Source organism: Thunnus thynnus, chromosome 7 (genome assembly GCF_963924715.1).
Source record: "Thunnus thynnus chromosome 7, fThuThy2.1, whole genome shotgun sequence".
In the NCBI taxonomy this organism is placed as follows: Eukaryota; Metazoa; Chordata; class Actinopteri; order Scombriformes; family Scombridae; genus Thunnus; species Thunnus thynnus.
In genome coordinates this window covers 5680045-5698195 of record NC_089523.1, presented here as the reverse complement: position 1 = coordinate 5698195, position 18151 = coordinate 5680045, and the positions used below count along the sequence as shown (strand labels likewise).

At 38.9% G+C, this 18151-nt stretch overlaps 2 protein-coding genes across 13 annotated transcripts in view; one reads left to right on the top strand and one right to left on the bottom strand.

Annotated features, from left to right (window-relative positions):
• The window catches only part of ccdc150 (coiled-coil domain containing 150), a 117861-nt gene extending 113527 nt beyond the window's left edge, over positions 1-4334 (bottom strand). For 10 of the 12 annotated variants that reach the window (XR_010928899.1, XM_067593985.1, XM_067593977.1 and 7 more), the window contains exons 1-8: positions 4250-4334; positions 3114-3584; positions 2650-2828; positions 1485-1553; positions 1171-1287; positions 983-1091; positions 467-510; positions 291-362 (exon numbers count right to left, since the gene is read on the bottom strand). Coding sequence is in view for 11 of the 12 variants with exons in the window: in XM_067593985.1 (XP_067450086.1) it covers positions 291-362; positions 467-510; positions 983-1091; positions 1171-1287; positions 1485-1553; positions 2650-2828; positions 3114-3468 (945 nt within the window). In the remaining variant the exon portion in view is untranslated. Of the gene's footprint in view, positions 1-290; positions 363-466; positions 511-982; positions 1092-1170; positions 1288-1484; positions 1554-2649; positions 2829-3113; positions 3585-3877; positions 3982-4020; positions 4041-4249 lie in introns of those variants that run through there. The other 2 variants (XM_067593979.1, XM_067593978.1) reach the window with 2 other exon arrangements.
• Positions 4335-5339: 1005 nt separating this feature from the next.
• Positions 5340-17584, top strand: xaf1 (XIAP associated factor 1). The gene is made up of 7 exons (XM_067593976.1): positions 5340-5491; positions 7432-7567; positions 7647-7703; positions 8356-8581; positions 8668-8735; positions 16542-16787; positions 16880-17584. Exons 1-7 carry the CDS (start codon positions 5454-5456, stop codon positions 16910-16912), a joined length of 804 nt encoding a protein of 267 aa, XP_067450077.1. The 5' UTR covers positions 5340-5453; the 3' UTR covers positions 16913-17584.
• The last annotated feature ends 567 nt before the right edge of the window (positions 17585-18151 follow it).

Below are 18151 nucleotides of genomic sequence, written 5' to 3'. Positions count from 1 at the left end.
AGTAAAATATATCGCTGTTGGATTACACTTGATAACTGACAATGCCGAAATAGCACTAAAAGCTGGAAATCAGAGGGAAAAAAGTGTTGGCTTGCAGTAATAAATATATTTTAAACTGTTCTGTCATATTTTCAAGCTTGGAAAACACATTGTTGCTTTCACATTTTCTGAGTTTCCCATAACTGTGGTGAAACATGCAAGAACCCAACAGTCTAAAACAGTCGCATGGCTTCAAGAACTGATGAAACATGAAACATTCCTGGGTGAGGAAAGACTGTAAGGCTCCTGACCTGGACTCTCTCTGCAGCAGCTCTCAGCTCTCTGCCCTCTTTCAGTAGTTTACTGTTTTCTCTCTGCTGCCTCTGAAACAAACACATACAATATTCAGCAACAGAAATACAGCACAATCACATGCATTATAGATTTTACTGGTGAGAACTGAATGAATTGCACTCTCTTGACTTACTTTCAGTTCAGTTTTTAACTCAAACACAAGGGAGTCTTTAATTTCTGTAAAAAGTAAATGGAAAAATGTAGTTTAACATCTGAGAAATATTAATGAGTTAGAGTTGAGTTTACAGCTTGTTTCTGCTGCCCCAACATGGCCAATAAATCATTTTGATAATCGATTGTTTAAGTCATTTATTAAGCAAAAATACCAAACAAATCCATAATGAAAACAATCATTAGTTGCTATAGCCCACTTTGTGATTCAGGTTGATAGGGTGCATTTTTAAATGAAACTCTTGCCTTCACAACAAGTAGAGCCTAGAAAACTATCAGGCCCATGTTAGAGGACCAGACAATACAACCAGACCGGACAAATACTAAATCAGTTCAACACTTGTCTGGCAGCTAGTGAAATATACAATAATTTGTATTATCTACATCTACTTTTTTTCCCCTCAAAAGCCTTACAGCAGCGTTCAGCGATGGATGCACAGCCACAGCAGACTGCTTTTGCATCCTTTGATATCCTAACCTGTCTGTTCTTTGAGCTGTCTGCTTCTGTCTTTTTCTTCCTCAAATCGCTGCCGGCTGGTCTGGACCTCCACATGCAGCGCCTGGCAATCTGACTGCAGCAGCAAAGCCTGCGGGGCCAGAAGCAAACAGCATGTCAGCTGCTGTTTACATATGTTCAACACTCAGTGAGCTTTCTTAAGGATGTACCTGTCTCCTCTCCATCTCCACCACTCTCTCCATCTCCTTAACCCGCTGGAGAAGCTCACCGTGAGATTTCATGGCTTCATGGGAACAGACGGACTCCTGCCTCATCTGCTCTTTCATCTGGCCAGTGGAAAGGTTTGTTACTATGGTTCGTTTTCAGCTGGTTAGTGCTTATAAAATAATTGTTTGACAGTGGGGTATGAAAGGGCTAAATAAAGGATCAATGAATTTCATTGTGAAGTGTGTTAAAATGCCTCCAGTGCATTTCCATACAGTGACATCTTGTGCTCCGGCTGCCAAAGAAATTAGCCTCTCACCTCTATCAGTTTCTGACTCATCTCTGATTTGACAATCTTCAGCTCCTCGGCAGCCAGAGCCACATCCATCTGTAGGGAAAGACATGACCACCACTGATTTTATGTTACCATGCACCCTTACACAACTTGTGTTGCCTGGTGAGAAGACGGTGATCTCTGTAGTTTACAGGTCTACTTGCAACAACCTCAGAAAATCTGTCACAGAGACTAAAAAGAAAAAAATATAAATCCCTCAACAAAAGTAGATAAACAAGAACTGGCGAAACAACAGAGTATTAATTTTGCACACTGTATTTTTTAAATCAGATTTTCACACTGATTTTTGTGCATTTTGATCAGATTTTCAACCATTTTTCAACAATCGCTAAAACTTTTTGAAAATTAACCACCGAAAATGAATATGTGCACTCTCATACGGCTAGACACTTTCTTAAAAGTGAAAGCAGAGCCAAGAAAGCCAATTAATTGATTACTGAGAATGTGTTATGTGTGTTATGTTCATTCTGAGCTTTCCTGCTTCAGAAAACACATTATCGAGAAATGATACGTAATGCTGATAAATATATGTATATATATATATATATATGCATACATATACACAGATCTTTCTAATGGGTGTATAAGATTAAGCAAACTCGGGTTTGTTTGCTTTTTTGTGAATTGAGAATTAAATGTTATCCATCACAGCTTAATGTGAAAGACAGTTGGTTGAAGGCAGAAAACGACTTTTGAACCCCAGAGAAGTCCACAGTTACATTTTAAATATCCATTGACAAAACAGCTTCATTAGCAGGAGCATTTAAGAATGATTACTTTCATTAACAATATTTATCCTACAGTAAGCTATATTTTTTCTTCTTTTCTATTATTGTGTGGCTAAAATTGAATGATTTAAAAATGATGCCTTCTAATTATTGTATGAATTCAATGGTCTATTCATTTTACATCCGGTTGCACTGGAAGCTATAAATATGATGTAATGATTTTTCCCCAAAGCTCTGAAGTTGGCACTCTTTTGCCAGAATTTCAGATATGGAATAAAGTCTACGCTGCATACTGTAACCATCATCCTTAAGTTCTGTCTACAATGAAGATGGTGAGTAAAATATCACCATAACTATTAAAAATCATAGCCAAAAGTATTTTATTTTCATTATATTATTACCTTGGCAGCAGTAGCTGCCCCCAGTGTCATCCCCATCTGCTGCACCTCTGTGCGGGCTTCATCTCTCTCCTGGTAAGCCTGGTGAAGTTGGTCCCTGAGCTTCATCACCTCCCTCCTGGAGGCCTGCTGCTCCTCTTCACTCTCCTGCTGCAGTGCTGCCAGCTGCTGCTTCAGACGTGCTGCACCAACAAAAATTGAAAATGGGTAACAAGGTAATGTAACAAGCACTTCCAGTTCTGCCCACTTAATTTCTGCCCCACTAATCTCATATTTACACATAATTTTTTATTCATATGTTCACATAATATCAACAATTATCATGTTGTATTTATTAATGGGATTACTCTACTGCATAGCTGTATCCTGATATGAGTTGCTGCTGTAACATACCAGTATAAATAGGATAACTAATGTTTTTCTTATCTTCTCTATGTTAGTTAATAGGATTACACATCAGCCATTACCTGTGTGAGAAGGATCCAGCTCTCTCTCAATCTCAAGACGAAAGACTGTGAGTTTCAGAGTCTGTAGCAGGCTTTCCATGCGACACACTCGGCTCACTAGAGAGTCGCACTGTTGCCACAGCATGCCTACATCCCCCAGGACATGACGTATCTTCAGGGGACTCACAGGCCGTTGAGTAGCATCCATTCTCTCTGCAGATCCTAAGATTTGGTCCCTTGAAACTCCCAGTGAGCCCATGTCTTGAATAAGAGCTTCAGTCTGCTCCTCCGCCAACAACAAGCGCTGGTCCAGAAGGGACAGAGCCTCTGGGGCTGTGGCCTCAACACTGAGGGACGGCATGGCTGAGCGGGACATTGCTGGGCAGGGAGACTGGCTGGAGGTGGGGGTGGGCTGGAGTTAAAGGAGGGCTGCAGGTGGGTGAGGACAGACAGCCCTTGTAGGTGCACTTGTGCCCACTAGTATTATTACTTCTAGAAGTTCAGAGAGATAAATGACAAACTATAATTTGTTATTTCACAGCAATATAGTAAACAGGCTACATAGTCATAATAATAGTGTACTTGTAACGCTAGCAGAGCAAAATCCCACTACATGAGTTCCCTACATGACACGATATCAACCCAAAAGCCTGTCAAACGTTATTTTATTGTGGCCTCACTCATGGCAAAGTCGCTCATTGTCTTTTAAGACCGTATAAATTGTAATTGATATACAGACAATACAATATAAGCGTTCATTAAAATACTGAAATGGTTTAAGTTACCTGATACTTGCACACGCGCTTCACACAAACTTTTAAGTTACACAGGTTGAAAGAGCATTTTATCGTAGAAGTTAAGTACTGTTTTGTATCAAATGTTAGCCGGAACAACTTATGAACACTTGAGAATAAAACAAACGTCTTACATTTTAAATACAGTCGATTAGTTGTTATTTTTTGTGATATTTTACTATGAAAATAAAGGCGCGACCAAATCACAGCAGCAGTTTGTGCACGAGAGTAAAGCGACACGACACGAGCAAAACAAAACTTCAATACAGCGTTAACGCTACCGGAAATGTTAATTTAATGTTAATTTATTATGTTTTACAGTAGCCTAAACAACGTAGCGGATAAAGATTCAGCTGTTCTCACCATGACAGTCTTTACTTCCGGCATCTGTCTCCATAGCGACACAATGAAGCGCTTCCTTCCTTCCAAATGTTTTTGTGCTGCATTCAACAACTATCGGAAACAACAGAATGATCACTTGAGCGCATTGTACATTTACTGTGAAATGGCAAATACTGCAAAGGCTGCAGTGGTGAAACAAGTATTGAGATCCTTTACTTACGTACTACAACACCGTCATACTCAAGTTAAAGTCGTGCATTCAAAATTTTACTTGACTAAAAGTTTATTATCAACAAAATATACTTAAAGTATCAAAAGTCACGAAAACGTCAAACACCAAACATCCAAACGGATGATTTGCATTATGCAGAAAAAATATCTCTTTAAGTGTCATATTACTGGACCATTATCCCTACTGCATTTACAGTGCAGCTACTTTTACTGTTGGGTAATATAACCTATTCAATGCATCATATTTTATGAGCTCATCATTGGCATCATGGTAAATGTCAGTGATGATGACCATCCGACCTTTTCATGCAGTATAGAGTCTAGAGATAAGAAAACAAATAAGGAGATGTATAGATTAAGATTTGATTGAGTACAAATCTATATGAGTTGGTTAATGTATGTATTAATCAACAGCAATCACATCTTCAGTGCATTTCACCTCTTGATCGTGTTGCTTAATGTCTTTCATCTCCAACATCATAATGTTTCAACCCATAACTTATGTAAACACTTCTTGCATGCATGTCTAAGTACTGTATTCACACTGACGGTAAATGTAGTTTAATAACTTTCTGATATAAATGTAAGATCATTTGAAATGCCATTTATTATTATTCATACCTGGATGTGTTTTTTCTTCTGCTCACTGTGTGCAGTATAGATAATTATATCTAGCATGATGACTGTAAACAGAAAGACATTGCCTCTTCATTGTCTTTTAACTGTTCACATTTGCTAATTAATTAACTGAGTGCTGACTCCACCTTTCACCCATCATGTCTATCAGTGGTTATATAAAAACAATCCTCTTATCACTTTATTGGAGCCATAAAAATCATATCGAGCGATCTTTTGCGCCACCCTGTGTCAGATTCTCCAAATAACATGTGGTGGAACAGATATTTTCAGTTTCTGTTTTGGTGAACTGACAGAAAGTGTCAGATCAGAAACTCCAGAATCATCCTCCGCTGTCATTTTTCAAGGATTTCTGTCGATGGATAATAAGGAAGCAACGCGTACCTGCGGCCAGTGGTGAGAAAGGACTTTGTCAGGCTTTCTTGCGCAACAACTTACTTTCAAAAGTCTGGTTGTTTAATGGTCTTTTGATCAATGCCAAGTGGACACTCTGTCCGTAAAACGTGAACCAATACGGCATAATTTAGCTGTAAACTGAATGATATTTAACACCTCAGCAATTTGTGAGAAACTGGAATCCTAACACATATTTTACTAATGCATATCTGATGCAAAGCAACGTGAAATTGTCAAGTGTTTTAATGGAAATTTTATGGGTGTTGGCATAAGCAGGTTACAGGTCAGGGCTCATTAACTAGGACAGGCCTTTCACTTTCATTTAGATTAAAAAGAGAAATGTTTTGTTAACTATGGGTCAGTGGACAATGAGAACAAAACAAACAGTGCACTTTCATTTTCGTTATGATGAATACTTTTCCAATATGTGAAAGAAGAAGGTGTTCTTTACATTTATCAGTAGGACATATGCCGTTGATACATTTTCATGTGTCATACTTAAAGAGACAAGCAGCACCTCCAGTCAATAACACCAGCCAGTTATCATCAGCCTGAGTTAATAGTGCTTTCGCCCAAAGATGCATGTTGTATCAAGTTACTCTTTAGCTATTGACTCATTTTTAATAATTAGGGCTGCAACTAACGATTGTTTTCAGAATCGATTAATCTGTTGATTATATTCTCGATTAATAAATTAGTTGATTGGTCTATAAAATGTCAGAAAATGGTGAAAGATATCGATCAGTTTCCCAAATGTCTTGTGTTGTCCCGACCAACAGTCCACAATCCAAAGATATTCAGTGTACTATCATAGAAGACTAAAAAAATGACTCAAAACGATTAATAATCGATTATCAGAATAGTTGGCGATTAATCTTCTGTAGATCAACTAATCAATTAATCATTGCAGCTTTAGTTATAATAAAAAAGATACAGAACTACACTCTGTGCTGTGGTCATGATTACTAAATGTATGAACAACTAGTACTAATACTAGACAGTTATCATTATCAGTGGTAGTCAATATTGCATTTGCCCAATAATGCATGTTGTATCAATAACGCTCTAGATACAGTATTGATAGCCTACAACTATATAGGGCTAAAACTAATGATTATTTTCATTATCGATTAATCTGTTAATTATATTTCCAATTAATTGATAAGGTGTTTGGTCTATAAAATGCTGATCACTGTTTCCCGAAGCCCAAGATGCAACCTCAAATGTCCCAACCAACAGTCCACAACCAGAACATATTCAGTTTATAATCAGGACTAATTCAGAAAATATTCACTTTTAAGAAGCTGGAACCAGAGAAGTTTAGCATTTTTCTTTTAAAAAATGACTCAAAACGATTAATCGATTATCAAAATAGTTGGCAATTAATTTTCTGTCGCTCAATGAATCAATTAATCGACTAATTGTTGCAGCTCTCGTTAGAAATGTGAAAAATCTTTAAAGTGGTTGCATGAAGGCCCCCCTGAGCAGATCAACTCTTGCTGCAATAAAGTCCAGCTGCTTACGTAAAGGTCATGTAGTACTTAATGGACCTTTATATCTGGAGTTTAAGCATGGTATGGTGGTTTACTGTTAATCACAGTAATTCCTTGAAATTGCCACTTTCCAATTTCAATAAAATTTGGGTAAAAATCAGAAGAACTTATAAAAACAATTCAAGATATTGAATATTGCTAAAGCAAACTCATATCAGCCAGTAACCATAACATACAGTACCTGTAAAAAGTCTGGACACACCTTCCCATGTGTGTCTGAACTTTTGACTGGTACTGTATATACACCATTCAGTATGATGATATACACTGCTGGCCTGTGTATCCCTAACACAGAGGTATATGGCTTTCAACACTTTAAGTTAACTTTATGTTAACTTTACCCAAAAAAGCAAAGAGAAAGGATAACCATCTCCCCCTGTCTTTAAGCCACAAGGAGGTAGCAGAGGCCAACTTCGCTTTGCATGAAACGCACTGCAGCCGCTTCTTATGCATCTGTCCTGACTGTGATGAAGCAGTTCCCAGAGAGCAACTTGACCAACACAGAGAGGAGCAGCACACCCAGGTACACACACACACACACACACATACACACAGTCACTTGATGGTTCATTTTCTGTAGATTTACAACTGTTTATATGCAGGTAAAATGCTCCAAGTGCAACCAGAAGATGGAACGTTGTCACCTAATGGAACATGAGGTAAGTTTAGTGGTACTGTTGCTGCCTTTTGCCTGGACATAAGGTATAGTATAGTATAGTATCCGCTTAACTTTTTTCAATCTCTTTTCACCTTTTTTTTTACCTTCCATCCCCCTCTCACCAGTGTCAGTAGTAACAAAAAAAAGATATATAAGAACATATTATGTGTATCATTTGGAATAAACAGATCTACAAAGAAGTGAAGTCAGTTAAACTTCCTCATTTTTGAATGCAGATGTTTTCAGAATAGTCTTGATTCATGTTTGATTTCCTTTCAAATACATTTTTCACAAAAATTTGATCTACTTCTATCTCTTATTATGTATGCCAGCAAATGTTTTGATAAAGATTTACATTTTCATAAAAATATCACAAACTCTATGGAATAAATCAAAAGATTTATTTCATTTAAAAGGGCACTCCACCAATTTTACACGGGATCAGTTTACATGTCACAGTTAGTACTACTCAGCCTTTGAAAATGTTCATCAGGGTTATCTCAGAGTTGGGATCGACTGCCAACTTTATATGGAAAGCTTGCATTACAAACAGTTGACACAAACTTTGTAAAAAATAGCAGTTTCCAGGCATGTGGCAATGTGCCCTATGACACCTTTTGATCAGTGTGACCCTGTTCTGCTCTGTCTCCCAGTCTGATGAGTGTGTGGAGCGTCTGCAGAGTTGTCAGTACTGCGAGCTGGAGCTGCCATGGAAGGAGCTGGCTGGCCACAGCGTGGTCTGTGGGAGTCGCACTGAGCTGTGCAGGGACTGCAACCGCTATGTCACCCTGAAGGACCAGGCTGAGCACAGATTAACCTGCTCAGATGCTGACAGTGGCTCAGGTCCTCCTCAAACTGCCAGCAGTTCACCAGACAAGAGTAAGGGGATGTGGTCTTTGGCACAATAAACCCCAATAAACCTCCAGAATACTAATATTAATTCTTACTCCTTCTTTTTCACCCAGCGAAAATAACAGTGAATTGTAGCAGTTGTATGGCCTCATTCCCAGCTGAAGACATAGAGGAACATGAGGTATATGATATTCCAAGTATTTCTTTTATGTAACATTGTGACTGTAGAATTATAACATCTGACATTTTCATCATTTTCTAACTTGGTTCTATAAGGATTCAACTGCTGTGAAAATCAGTGCATCAAAATCTTAAAGTTCCCTTCCAGACATGTTTTAAAAAATATTAAAAATACTCGGCCATGAATAATAACTTGTGTTCAATATGGGTTTTCCACAAAAAGTATCTTGTTAAAATCCTTAAAATGACATCTATTCCTTCTCCTTCATTGTATGAAGTATGTACACTGGAGGCTTCAGGTTTCCACATCTTTTCTAAGTTGCATACTTGGCCATGATTGGCTTGCACATTAGTTGTGATGTCACAAATCACGCTCATTAAACTCAGATTTAGGGTGATCACAGAGAAACATCCCACCTTCTAGTGTCTTCTAGTGTCAAACTCTGCACATACATCATTCTGCACACTGAAGCTCAAACATTCAACTGAGGAACAAGAAGAAAATCATTTTTTGGTGGAAAAGTGGAGGGGGACTTTAAGTTTTGAAACCTCACAGTTAGTGATTTAATCAAATACTTTGTGAATGTCACTGTTACTAAGTTGAGAATATTTTTTTATCTATTAGACAGACAACTATCTACTAGACAGTTAGCTTGAAAACACACAACCAATGCTAATGTTTGTTAGCATGAATTCATGTTTTTATGAGTAACTCAAAGTTAACTGTCACTACTTCAGTCATAACAGCAATAACCATAATTATATGTAAGAATCTGCGATAAATTCAGGTTTCTAGCTAGCTAACTAGTTGCTGAACATGGTAACTCTACCATGCTCCTAACTAGGGTTGTGTCTGTTTAGCTTGAAATTGGTGTTGTTCAGCAGACAGACAAGTAAGACAGTGACTGCATTACTGAAAAGAAGACCTCCAAAAATGTAGAACATGGAGAGAAAGCATCAGCAGAAATTGAAGGAGAAACTTAAAAACAATGCATTGTTTAAGTTGCAGTAAAACTTTATGAATTCAGCTCAAAATCTTGATATAATTACAATCAGTAATTATTACATCAATTTTGTGTATTAAAACAAACTACGTGTAAAAAGCTTACCTTTTTAAGAAAGTTTTTGCTTTTTATTTTTTAACAGATATTGTAGGAGCCATTTATGTTGATTGTTGGCATGTCATTTGTTTAGTTATAACTTGCAGCATTATTTTGGACACTGGGTGGCGGTCATTAGATGCACAGGGTTGTATATTTAGGGGCATAGGTGACAGGAAACGGAAGGCACAGGCAGGTGGAGCACATACAGTTCTTACCAGATCGGGAACAGACGCACACTACAGCTGGCAGGATAGAAACCCGGTATGTTCATGACATGTACAAAGACTTCAATAAAACAACAAACTAAACGGCAGCCAACGGACTGGAAAATCTGTTCTTGAATCTGCGTAAGATCACTCCTAACTTAACCTACCTGTGTAGTAATGGCAAACCGGAAAAACAAGAAAAGAAAGGACATCGAAAAATGAAAATTGCCATTACACCTAAGTAAGAACTCGCTCTTCGAGTGAAATTGGAGCTCGTCATTCATTCAGACGGACTGAGCATTGTCTCGCGGAACAACAAAGAGGACGCCGCCATTACCAAACCAGGTGGACATCTTCGTCACCTGCGCTTACCTGACGGTGATTGAAAACCGCAAATTGAGTGAGTACATGCAAGCATTAAGCTTTATTGGAGAAGCTATATGCAAAGCCGTATTGGAAGACGGCTATTATAATGGAGTTGGTTGACTGAAGACTGAAAGCTACGATCGCACATCGATCAGCTGTTTGAAACATTGTGCCGGCAGCATACAGCTTTCGTCAACAAGTCTTAAAGGGACAGTGAACAAATATGTCTGTTGTTAAGTCTGATGCTCAGTCACAAGATGACGATGTTGAAAAGGAAAAAAGAGTTATCAAACACACTGCCAAAGGCTTGGAATTGCTCATTGCAAATTGTCAGAAGACACGAAACAGGAAATGTAAACAAGCTAACAAGTTGATGGAAATGCTGAAAGAGCTCATGAAATCAAAGGAAAATGCAAGAGAAGTACAATCTAATTTGTTTCAATTAATCAAGCTCTGTGATGAAGCCCAGGAAAACCATGAATCACTGGTGAATTTACCACTGCCTGAAGATGAACTTGAAAAGCAAAATCAGTGGTTTCAACGAAAAATGGAAATCTTTAAAGGGTTTATACAAGATGTAAAGGTGTGGTTACCTGAGGCTGGACAGCAAATTGCACACTCCATTGCTGAAAGTGTCATACTACAAAGTGTAGTAAATTCAGATGACATTGGACCTGATGACAGCGTTTCAAATGCCTCAAAACCTAAATCAAAGCACAAATCCAGTTCTTCATCACATGCATCTTCAACATCCTCTGCTCGCATTAAAGCTCAGGCAGAAAAGGCTGCTCTCATGGAACGTGTTGCTGCCCTGAAGAAAAAACATGAGCTTGAGGCACAAGAAGAACAATTGAAAAGAAAGAAAGAGCAACTGGAACTAGAAACTGAACTGGCAGCAACCAATGCAAAAATCAACATACTTGAGGCCTTGGGATCAAGAAGCAGCTCTAGAGTTTCTGATGGCATGAACTCTTATTTGAGAAAAGGAACTGCTCAAAATGAAACATCAGCTAAATTAAATCAACACGCAAATGAATATTTACCAGATCAAGTGCAGCAAAGACAGAATGTGTTGATTGAAACTAACTCTTCTTCCCAGCAACAGGTTGTTAGACCAAAAGAAACAGCTCACGGACCATCTGTTCGACCTCATGATACAACCCATCTAATACAATATTCTCCTCAAAGGCAAAATGTACAGAGTCGTATGCAGGGGTATGTTCGCACTACACCCCCTGTATTGAATGATGGCAATCAAGTTGATATGTGTAACCTAATACAGAGGCAAAATGACATCACTGCTCTCCTGGCTCAACAAAGTCTCTCTTCTACTTTACCACCAAGAGTCATTCCTGTTTATGATGGTGATCCTTTACAGTACGAAGTTTTCCGCAGGGCATTTGAGAGAGGAGTTGAAAAAAAGTGTGATGACTACAGTGACTGCTTGCATTTCCTAGAGCAATATACAAGAGGGCATCCAAAAGACTTAGTCCGCAGCTGTCAACATCTGCCCCCAGCCCAGGGCTATCAAAGAGCAAAAGATCTGCTCAAAGAACATTTTGGTAACGAACATAAGATTGCCACTGCATATATGGACAAAGCATTTGCCTGGTCAGTGATCAAATCAGAGGATGTGGAAGCATTGCAAGCATTCTCACTGTTCCTTAGAGGTTGTTGCACTGCAATGGAACATCTCACCTATATGGAGGAAATGAATGTTGCTTCCAATATGAAGACCATCCTTCTGAAACTGCCTTACAGGCTCAGAGACAAGTGGAGAAGTAGAGCATGTCAGTTACAGGAGCAGCGTGGACATCGAGCTAGATTTTCTGACCTGGTAGACTTCATAGAGAGACAAGTGAAAATACTATCAGATCCACTTTTTGGAAACATTCAGGATGCTAAGCCAGCTGCAACTGTCAAAAGCTCTACTAAAATAAGAGAAAAGTCAAGACCTAGAGGAAGCAGTTTTGCAACAGCTGTAACACCTGTAAAAACATCAGTACAAGAAAATTTGACAACAAATGGAATGAAAGGAAATGTACCTACTACCAATTTTCAAAGTTCTTGTTTGTTCTGCAACAAGAGTGGTCACACATTGGGGCGGTGTCCACAGATCAGGAAGAAGATGCACAGAGAAAAAATAGACTTCTTAAAGGAGAAGGGAGTCTGTTTTGGATGTTTAAAAATAGGACACATGAGCAAAGACTGCAAGAGTCGTTTGACTTGTGATGTGTGCAACCAAACTCATCCTGAAATACTCCACATTGAACAAAAGGACAAAGGAAAAAAAACAGAACATACAGAACAGAGTGAAAAAGCAACTGGGAGTAATGCTGTTCTCTCACCTCATACATGTGGGCATATTGGGGCCGGTGATGAAAACTGTACCTTTTCCATTGTACCAGTACAAGTAAAGAGCCAAAAGGGGGACACAGTGTTGAAAACATATGCATTTTTGGATCATGGAAGTACATCTACCTTTTGCACAGAAAGCTTGATGAGAAGGCTGAACATAACAGGGCAAAGAACCAATATTCTTTTACGTACCATGAACCAAGTGAAGCCTGTGACCAGTCATCATATCTCAGGTTTGGAAATATCTAGTCTGGACAAAGACTATTTCATTCAAATATCTGATGTGTTCACACATAAAACCATGCCTGTTTCTCAGCTCAACATTCCCAGACAAGAAGATCTGACACAATGGCCTTACTTGAAGGATATCAAGATTCATGAAATAGACTCTGGCATTGACCTACTCATCGGGACAAATGCTTCAAAGGTATTGGAACCTTGGGAGCTGGTCAACAGCCAAGGGGATGGACCATATGCTGTGAGGACCCTACTGGGGTGGGTCATCTATGGTCCCCTGAGAGGAAACAAAAGCATAAGGGATGAAAATGGCTGCCCTGCTGCTGCTGTTAATCGAATATCCATTGTAAACTTGGAGGAGCTACTGGTCAAACAGTACAATCATGACTTCAGTGAAGGAACCAGCAAGGAAACAGAGGAAATGTCTAGGGAAGATATAAAATTCTTGGACATTGTGAATCGCTCAGCAAAAGTGACAGATGGACACTACTGCCTAGATTTACCTTTCACACAAGAAAAGCCCAGCATGCCAAATAACCGTTGCATTGCAGTGCAGCGCATCCAGAGCCTGAAACGCAAGTTTGCCAAGAATAAGAAATTTCATGATGAATATACATCTTTCCTCACAGAAATGATTGTTAATGGTTATGCTGAAATGGTACCAGTCGACCAGCTGAATCCAAGCGATGGAGAACTCTGGTACATCCCACATCACGGAGTGTATCACTCAAAGAAAGGAACCTTAAGGGTAGTGTTTGACTGTGGTGCAGTCTTTAAAGGAACATCACTTAACTGCCAATTGCTGCAGGGTCCAGACCTTACCAACTCACTCATTGGAGTTCTCATCAGATTCAGACAAGAGCCGGTTGCTTTGATGGCTGACATTAAAGCAATGTTTCATCAAGTCAGAGTATCAGAAAAGCATGTTGACTATCTGCGATTCCTGTGGTGGCCCGATGGTGATGTGCAGCAAGATCTTGTTGAATACCGAATGAAAGTACATCTCTTTGGAGCCGTGTCGTCACCAAGTTGTGCAAACTTTGCATTAAGGAAGACTGCTGATGACAACAAAGGTCACTTTCCATCAGAGGTAACAAACACAGTAAAGAACAACTTCTATGTAGATGATTGTTTGAAATCCCTGCCTTCGGAACAGGAAGCAGTTGAAATGGTAAGAGACCTGACTGCTCTCTGCAAAATGGGAGGATTCATGCTGTCAAAGTGGATCAGCAACAGCCGTGTTGTATTGGCATCCATTCCCCAAGAAAACCGAACCAAAGAGACTAAGGAGTTGGACTTGGACAAAGACAATCTGCCAATGGAAAGAGCCCTGGGATTGCACTGGTGCGTTGAAACAGATGTCTTCAAGTTCAAAATTGCTGCACAGGAACGACCATACACCAGACGTGGCATCTTGTCCGTAGTCGGCTCTATATACGATCCTTTAGGATTTGTAGCACCATTTACTCTGCCAGCCAAACTGATTATGCAGGAGCTCTGTAAGAGAAAACTTGGATGGGATGAAAACATACCCCAAACCTTCTTGCATCGGTGGACAGGATGGCTAGCAGACCTTAACAAGATGGCAGAGTTTAAAGTAAACCGGTGCATGAAGCCCACAAGCTTTGGTCAAATCAGATTTGCACAGCTACACCACTTTTCAGACGCCAGTGAAAGTGGCTATGGTACTGCCTCATATATAAGACTGGAAAACTATAACAGAGAAGCGCATGTTGCATTCATAATAGGAAAATCCAGAGTGGCACCATTGAAACAAATAACGATTCCCCGAATGGAGCTCACAGCTGCAGTCCTAGCTGTCAAAGTTGACACAATGCTGCGAAAGGAATTACAGCTACAACTGGACAAATCCATCTTCTGGACCGATAGCACAACGCTGCTTAAATACATCAACAACGAAACCAAACGCTTCCAAACATTTGTAGCAAACAGGACCTCTTTTATAAGGGATGCTACTGATGTATCACAATGGAGATATGTTAACACAAAGGAAAATCCTGCAGATGAAGCCTCTAGAGGACTAACAGCAGACCGCTTCTTGAGCTGCAAAGCAGACAGAGAATGGCCAAAACCTCACTTGGAATCTGCAATCTCTGCTAATGATCCAATGGATCTGGAAGCACTCACACCAAACCATCTTCTTCTGTTGAAGTCAAAGCCAATACTACCACCTGGACTCTTTGTAAAAGAAGACTTGTACATCAAACGCAGATGGAGACAAGTGCAATACATGGCAGATCTCTTTTGGAAACGGTGGACACAGGAATACTTACCTCTTATCCAAGAACGACAACGGTGGTCAAAGGTGAAAAGAAGCTTTGCTCCAGGTGACATTGTTGTGGTGGTTGATTCTACTGCACCACGAGGCTCATGGCTAATGGGCAGAATACTGGAAACTAAACCAGATGCACAAGGACTTGTGCGCACAGTTCGACTCCAGACGAAGAGCAGCATCTTGGAAAGACCAATAACAAAGATATGTCTGCTCCAAGAAGCCGAGACCTAAACGGCAAGAAAAAAAAAGGAAAGGAAAAAGAAGACTGAAGAATCAGTAAAGAAGATTAATGCCAACACATAGTAGATGCATTTTTTGAAAATTGTATATGTAATGTATAATGGATATGGCACCTTTTTTATTTATTGGTAATTGTTTTGTTATATACTTAAAACAATTAGGGGCCGGTATGTAGGAGCCATTTATGTTGATTGTTGGCATGTCATTTGTTTAGTTATAACTTGCAGCATTATTTTGGACACTGGGTGGCGGTCATTAGATGCACAGGGTTGTATATTTAGGGGCATAGGTGACAGGAAACGGAAGGCACAGGCAGGTGGAGCACATACAGTTCTTACCAGATCGGGAACAGACGCACACTACAGCTGGCAGGATAGAAACCCGGTATGTTCATGACATGTACAAAGACTTCAATAAAACAACAAACTAAACGGCAGCCAACGGACTGGAAAATCTGTTCTTGAATCTGCGTAAGATCACTCCTAACTTAACCTACCTGTGTAGTAATGGCAAACCGGAAAAACAAGAAAAGAAAGGACATCGAAAAATGAAAATTGCCATTACAGATATAGCCGAGCAAAAAATGTGTTCTTATTAATAGAAGGTTCTATCTGCAATCCACTTGATCTAGAAATCCCCATTTTAAAATGTGAAAGATATTTGATATTTTATATTTAACTTAACTTTAAGTAACTTTAAGATGCCTTCTATATTGATAATTAAGAGAAAAACTTGACAGTATTGTCAGTTTTGCTACCTAGTATGTGAAAACTTCAAACCTCAAAATCTCAACATCAACAATTTTGTTATTTTATGAATGTTTATAGTGCCATGACGTGGAAGGTTCCTGCTCGTTCAGGCTGTCTGTCAAGTAGTTTTCCTCTTGAATGTCACTATCTGGCAATTGCTTAAGTGGCTATTTCTTTAGCCCAAATCCACGTACAGCATTTTTCAAAATGCATACATCAAAGTAATACCTTTGTCTTTATGCCCCAAACCAGCTGGAGTGTTTTACATCATCCAGGTGGGATTATGAAGAGGCTGAGTCAAAGGAGGAAGAGACAGAGGATGAGGATGATTTCTCCAGGCAAGGGGCCGCTTCTCAGCTAAGCAGCACATATAAGGCAACCTCTCTGTCATTCAGACCCAGCAATGGGCCCATGCATGATGGAAGTGACCCACACCAGATCTCCACTTGCCCCCACTGTCATCTGGCCCTGCCGCTCATTACACTACGTTGGCATAAGGTAACATTCCTGCATTGCACAAGATTTGTATGCACATTATTGTAAAGTTCCTGCAGTAAGAGCTTTTTGTTTTTCCCTCTGTGTGCTTTCAGGCGAAGTGCCAAATCTACATTCTCTTGAAATGACAAAGAGCTCTTCAGAATGGATAAACTGCTTCACAGGTCTTTGATCAATGTGTCATGAACATGGGATGGAAGACAAGTATTTGGGATGTTGAAATGTAATTTTATTGGCCAACATTAGAAATTTAATTTGATGTGTAAATAAAGGTTTACATACATTTGTTAGTATTAATAAGTTCTGTTAGACTTTGTGTTTACATTAAGAGAAGGTGGTTCCAAATGTAATACACATTATTTCAGTACACTTTACACTCTAATAAGCTTGTAGGTTATACTATGTTACTCTTGTCACTAAAATGTAATTCTTCCTGCTTCTGAGATGAGAATTCTTTGAGTTAGAAACATCATATTGAGTCATTTTCACAGTAGTTTTTTAAAATCAAATCAATGGGGCATTGCTAAAATCTACAACTATTAAAACTTAAAAGGTTTGCATGTCAAAGTCTGAGCAGTCTTAAATATATACTGACATACTATTGAACACAGATGCTGTAGTGACTTCCTTTTTACACAGTTGGTTGCTTCTTATTGGGCAGGGCTACAGATGTGTCCTAGCAACCAATTTACACATTACTTAACTAGCTAGTAGTTAGTAAGAACTTAGGAAGTGGATTTACAAACAGCTGGTGCAGCCCAGTCCTGTAGCACCATGCGATCAAAAGCAATCAGTTGTGGTGTCATCAGAGCATCACGAGCTGTAACATAACTTCCAAAAATAAGATATATAAAGATGTTTAATTTAACTGCCAATGCTTTATAAATGTAGGCATGACTTTGTTTAGTTTATGGTAAGATATGTCAACCATGTTACATATTACCTCCTCACTTCATTCATCAATCCAAATGGGTCATGTATTAGCAAGCTAATGTTAGTTTTATCTGTCTATGTAAGAACTAGTTTGTGTGGTGCAACCTTTTCTCATTCAGCGATGTGTAAATCTCCACTTCACTCCAGTTAGCACTTATAGTTATATCTAGGCTACATTTGACTTTACAAATAGTTTTACTGGTTATTTGTTGCAGCTTCTTTCACATTACAAATCATTAAGTGAAATATGCAGATATTTGATCAATTTTATTAATCCATAGATTAAAAAACAAATAAAATAAAATAAATTCTGTCAGAAAAAAATTAAAGACTTTGATCATTGGGTCAAATGTAAGCTTTTCATGATGGGATCTTCATATAATTTGAACCAGTATTTCATTAATGAGAATTTTTCAGATTGCACAAAAAACAAA

What these genes read in the sequence shown, in the direction of transcription:
- xaf1 (XM_067593976.1), top strand. Translation starts at nt 5,454, where the DNA reads ATGGATAATAAGGAAGCAACGCGTACCTGCGGCCAGTG. An exon ending in ACGCGTACCTGCGGCCAGTG is followed by an intron (nt 5,492 to 7,431) that starts GTGAGAAAGGAC and finishes CCTGTCTTTAAG; the next exon opens with CCACAAGGAGGTAGCAGAGG. An exon ending in GTCACCTAATGGAACATGAG is followed by an intron (nt 7,704 to 8,355) that starts GTAAGTTTAGTG and finishes TCTGTCTCCCAG; the next exon opens with TCTGATGAGTGTGTGGAGCG.